The sequence below is a fragment of the Nylanderia fulva genome, unplaced genomic scaffold (assembly GCF_048542155.1).
Source record: "Nylanderia fulva isolate GAGA-0341 unplaced genomic scaffold, ASM4854215v1 Scaffold805, whole genome shotgun sequence".
NCBI lineage: Eukaryota > Metazoa > Arthropoda > Insecta > Hymenoptera > Formicidae > Nylanderia > Nylanderia fulva.
Genome location: NW_028190923.1, coordinates 7987 through 14108, shown reverse-complemented (window position 1 = coordinate 14108; position 6122 = coordinate 7987). Strand labels below are relative to the sequence as shown.

Sequence of the window (6122 nt, the reverse complement as noted above, 5' to 3'; positions counted from 1 at the left end):
GTAATCAGTTTTGTTAGTAATAAAAAAAAACATTAACATCCTTTTCCGTTTCGACGTTTGTACATCGTGCAGCGTGCAGGTATGTAACAAAAGCTTTTTTTATATTAAAAATCAACTATATTTAACTATAATCTTCAAATATTTTATTATATTATATTACGTTTTTTTGTCTTTTTGTATCAATTGGCATTATACATATGTTGTTTAATTACAATAAGTTTAGGAAATCTAACATGTGTTGTTTCTAACCTCAAATAGTAAAAAATATTCAATTGATTAAGTAAAATTATTTATTTTATTGTTTAATAATTACTATAACTACAATTAAGAAGTTTTGACTCATTAATATTTATACAAATTATTTGGAATTTTATTAAATTTTATTAATGTGTAACATCTAAAAAAAAACTTCTTAAATATTTGAAGCGTAAAGCTGTAAGCAGTTTATATTAACATTTTTCAATGACATAATTGTAACATATATGATTATATGATTCTAAATCTATCTAATTTTATCTATCTCTTCATTTATTTATTGGTTTTTAGATTTTAATAATAAAATAATGTTTGCTGTTGTTACATTTGACGATGACAGTACATCAGAAGTACCAAGTAATTGGCTTATCGATTCTGATGAGGATGGTCCTCGCTGTTGGTGGCCACCTTCCAATACTAAAAATTTATCAACTTTGAACCGGTTAAATCAACCTGGCAAAGACTGAACGTAAACTTAGGAAGATTTTGTAGTATGAAAATTTTTATTTATTATAAAAAATTATTAACAGATAAATAAAAAAATTAATTGCGTGCATATATTTTTTAACATAGACACAATTAAGAAAGCTAGAAAAATAGCAGAGGATTCATAATATACAAGTGCAAATGAAGAAGAGCTAGGAAGAGGACGACGTAAACGATATTCAAAAAAATTAAGTCATTACAGTGACAAAGATTCTAGTCCAGAGAATGTTCAACCACAAAATAAAAATAAATCATCAGGTATTTATCACGTAATTACTATAGTATATCACATTTAAATTTACATTAAAATATATATTTATTACATATATATATTTTTGCTGTATATTATAGAGAATAAATTGCCTGATTTTCCGGAAGAATCTGACAATGAAACGACAGATGAATCAAGCAATAACAGTGCTCCTCCAAATAATAATAATAATATTTTAATAAGAAACAATAATTTAAAAGTAATTCCACAAAGTTCAACATCAAAAACTTCAGATGATATTGAAATAATTATGAAAAATTTAGATTGTATGTAAAATAAAATTAGTAAAAGCAAATCTATGTATATGTATTTTACATTGTAATATCTATATATTTTTATTTTCAGATAAAATTGACCAGTTATTTACAAATAACTACTAATACAAAACTCTCATTACATGATTTGAAACAGCGCGTGGATCGTATAACTCCTTTTACTAGAATATCTGGTCCAACAGAAAAAGCTAGAGATGTACTACCACTAAAAACAATTAATGAAATAAAGCAGTTTAATGACAATTTGTCAGAAGAAGAAATGCAATCTCAGTTTGTAAGTAAAGTTTAAAGTTATATGTTATATATTAAATTAAATTAAAGTTAATAGTAAATCTGTGACGACCCGATTAGCCGTCACTAGTCGCCCGCGCTCATGTAAACGGCCCCTTTCGGGGCCACCACACAAAAACACGTTGGGAATCCGCCTTTTCGCCCCCACCCGTCACTCGGCCCCCTCCAAGCTAGTCTTAGAGTGGGGTGGCCGACGGGTATAAAGAGCGGCGCAGCCGAGACTAAGGCACCAGTCCCGTCCTGGTCCCTCGAGCGTACTCAGGGATCACTCCTCAACTCCCACACTCCAAATCACCCCGGCCGACGAGCGTTCTCGTCGTGCAGGCCGAGCGTTCTCGGTCACCGGGTCCTGTCCGTAAAACACCCCGGCCGACGAGCGTTCTCGTCGTGCAGGCCGAGCGTCCTCGGTCACCGGGTCCTGTCCGTAAAACACCCCGGCCGACGAGCGTTCTCGTCGTGCAGGCCGAGCGTTCTCGGTCACCGGGTCCTGTCCGTAAAACACCCCGGCCGACGAGCGTTCTCGTCGTGCAGGCCGAGCGTCCTCGGTCACCGGGTCCTGTCCGTAAAACACCCCGGCCGACGAGCGTTCTCGTCGTGCAGGCCGAGTGTCCTCGGTCACCCCTGTCCGTAAATCACCCCGGCCGACGAGCGTTCTCGTCGTGCAGGCCGAGCGTCCTCGGTCACCGGGTCCCTGTCCGTAAATCCCCCGGCCGACGGAGCGTTTCTCGTCGTGCAGGCCGAGGCGTCCTCGGTCACCGGGTCCTATACGTAATCACCCCCGGCCGACGAGCGTTCTCGTCGTGCAGGGCCGAGCGCCTCGGTCACCGGGTTCCTAACCGTGAAAGTCAACCGGCGCCCGACGGAGCTCGCCCTTCTCAGGGCGCCCTACACGTGTCCGCGTCCGTATAATCCTGGTCGCGTCTCGTCCGTAATTATTTTTATCCGTCGATCCTAGCAATAAGTCGTGTCCGCGTCCGTATAATCTGGTCGCGTCTCGTCCGTAATATTTCTATCTGTCAATCCTAGCAATAAGTCGTGTACGCGTCGGTATCATCTGGTCGCGTTTCGTCCGCTTATACTGTGCTGTGTATAATGGTTTGAATCACGGGAGAACCACAGGAAGGTGGCCCCGAATAAACTCTACTTTTACCAGAGCAACCGTGTGTCATTGTAAATCTGAGTCTCCCCTCTTCCCGAATCCTGGCACCGACGAGCCGATCCGTGGCGTCGGGAAAGGTGCTTCGTTACAAAGTTATCGTCGATTTTTCCGGTTAGCTTTTAACACTCGTTCACCAACATGTATTCATACACCGTAATGTAATACGCGATTAGAAAATTTTCCCCCTCCTCTTCCTTTGGAAATTTCGATGACACTTTTCACGGAGTGGAAACTATGTAACGCGCTAGAATAAATTCAGTTTTGTACGAGACACAACCAAACGCGCACGTTTCGCTAAGAGCTTGTACCTCATCAACGAAAATCTCACAATATGGACATAGTCGTCGACATACAAGGTTTCCGCGATGAAGCCAATAAATTTATCGCGAAGGAAGTCGCCGTTGTCGCGATCGATACTCCGATTGTCGAGCACTGGATTATGATGCCACCATACGCGTTTGGAAAATTACCCGCAAAAGCAAGACGAGAAAACAATTGGCTCTCACGAAATGATCACGGCATCGAGTGGTTCGACGGCTCAGTTAATCCGAAATATTTTACCTCGTATCTCCGCGAAATTGCAAGACACGCGCGCTGCATTTACGTCAGAGGTAACGAAAAAGCAAACTACTTGAGGAATTTACTTTCCAGAGATATAAATAATTTGGAGGGTACCTCACCAGCATTTAAAAATCTACCGGATGAGGAGGATATCGTACAATATTGCGGTCATCACGGGATTCGAAAATTTGGAACCTTTCATTGCGCGTTATACAATGCTTATAAATTAAAATGCTGGCTAAGTGCGCAAAATAATTGCGAGAACGTTTCAACCTCTACTGAAGCTACTTGTAGTTCTGACGAAAGTTGGGAAATTACTTTCGACGATAGCGACGATAAATACGAAACCGCCGTTTCTTGCGATGTAAATGAGAATATAACTAAAATACAAATAGAGGAAAAAAATCAGCAAAGCAACGAACAGCAGATTGAAAAAGAAGAAGAAGAGAGATTTGTGATTTCTGAATCGTCATCGACGTTGACGGACAAGAACGAAACAATTTCCATCTCGACGCAAACTGACATTGAAAACCTCTCAAAACAACTCAAGATAGAAGAAGACGCATTATCGAAAGAGGTAAAAACCGGTATTGTTCAAATAATACCGTACACTCGTTCGTATTCGGGACAAAAAAAAATGAACTCTCGCGAAATTCTACAAGCATTGCATCATCTCGATGCCAGACATGTTGAAGTCTATGCAGCCGACAGAGTTCCGAGGGTGTGGACGAGGTCGACGGCTATCGTCGCTAACACCGACAATCACGATCGACCTGGAGAACATTGGATCGCCTTCTACCTCGATGAACACGGTACAGCCACTTATTTCGACAGCTACGGATTGCCCCCCTTGTATCCAGGATTTCTCATCCGACTTCGACGAAACTCCATCATCCATCGTTGGAATATTCAACAATTACAAGGAATTTTTTCTAAGACTTGCGGACAATACTGCTGTGTATTTTTATATTATATGTGCAGCGGTTATAATCTTAATCAGTTTCTCGCTCTTTTTTCCGAAGATTGTGAATATAACGATCGTTTAATCATACACTTATTTCGTAAAATTTTTACTCACAAAAAATAAGCGAATTATAACAATATATAATATGAATTTTAGTATGAATAAATAAATTTTGTTCTGTAAAAATATTTTAAATATAATCCATATTTGTACTTTTAAAACTATTGTTCAATTTTCTTTCACTTCCTCTTTCCAGAAATTTCCTCCACATGCATGTTCCTGTTTACCTTCATTAAGCAGCGAGTTATTTTAAAATAAAATTTTATCTGACATCTTTCTAATCTACGACGATGTATTATTATTTTTTATCGTGACGCGAGTCGGAATGCTCGCCTGTACAAATATTTGCGTGTTCTTTTTTATTACCCTACGCCATTGTCAGCTACTACCTGCCACCGGTCGACCGCACGACGCTTTTCTTGGCCAAAATGTTTTTACCCCACCCCGTCTAATATCGACCATTTGATTCGACGAGCTATCCTTGCCATACGTATACCCGAACTGTTTTTACCCCACCCCCGTCCAATATCGACCATTTGATTCGACGAGCTATCCTTGCCATACGTATACCCGAACCCCCATGCCGTACTCTACGCAACTTTAGCTTAAATACCACATCTAATCCTTAGACTAGTAAGATCTCGTTTAGCTCAACATACTAGGACCCTGCTCGGAAACACGGAGGTCCCGGGTTCAAATCCAGAGAAAATCAGAAAAAATAAAAAATAAAAATTCTCATCCCCACCTTTCGGGGCCAGTCGCCATTTTTTTTTCCCCCAACACCCTTTCCCCCTAACACCCACACTCGGAAAAGCCAGACGCCGGTGGTGGGGGAAAGATAAGATAAGACCCGGCGCCAGACGGGTCGGTGGTGGGGGTTTGTTTTGACGGGCCATACCTGCCATTATACTACTAAGAAGTGATTTAACAAAGTGAAAAACATCAACATAAAAATTAAGGTTAGTATATACAATATTTTTTATTTTATGTTTGTCTTATATTTTTTTCATATTTATTGTAACAAGATATCTTTTTTTCATTGTATATGTATATTTAGGAAAAAAAATATATTTTGTGAAAAATATGGGTCGCAAACGAAAACACTCAATATTTTATAGTGCAAGACATAAACGAAGATTAGTTGCAAGAAACACAGTAACAGATATGAATATGATAACTCATCAGACTGATTCTGCGGATTCTATGGCAATAATTAATAATAATAATGATCAACTAATTGTTGTTGATGAGAATGCTTCGTCTTTATGTGATTCTGATAAAGTATACTCAGATAGAAATCTAAATCAATATTATGATGAAAATAATATTAACTTTCTGAATGAAAATAATGCCTGTATGATACAAAATTACACGGATGCAAATAAGCTGCAAGTTATAGTCGATAACAATTATGAAAATCTGTGTTTAAATGATAACGAAACTTTTATACATGACATAAGTAAATGGGCTATTGAAGAAAAGATATCACTCAAATCACTCCGTCACCTTTTACAGATATTGCAAACACACACTAATTATACTTTGCCTAAAGATCCACGTACATTATTGCAAACTCCTAAATCAACTGAAATTATACAAATTGAAAACGGATTACTGCCACTTAGGTCTCGAAAAAGCTCTTCTAAAAATTATTGAAGAACGTAAAAGATTGAATTTTGCTCTTGATAACATTCAATTATTTATAAATATTGATGGTTTACCTATATATAAGTCTTCCACAAAGAGTTTATGGCCAATATTATGTGCAGATAATATTATAAACAATGTATATGTCATTGC

The 6122-nt window shown here is 38.5% G+C and overlaps 1 protein-coding gene across 1 annotated transcript; it reads left to right on the top strand.

Moving 5' to 3' along the window:
- Positions 1–2841: 2841 nt before the first annotated feature.
- Positions 2842–4385, top strand: LOC146719958 (uncharacterized). The gene has a single exon (XM_085489363.1). The coding sequence runs from the start codon at positions 3069–3071 to the stop codon at positions 4383–4385; it is 1317 nt and encodes a 438-aa protein (XP_085345489.1). The 5' UTR covers positions 2842–3068.
- The last annotated feature ends 1737 nt before the right edge of the window (positions 4386–6122 follow it).

Bases quoted from the DNA above. Each gene is read 5' to 3' on its own strand.
- LOC146719958 (XM_085489363.1), top strand. From the start codon at position 3,069: ATGGACATAGTCGTCGACATACAAGGTTTCCGCGATGAAGCCAATAAA.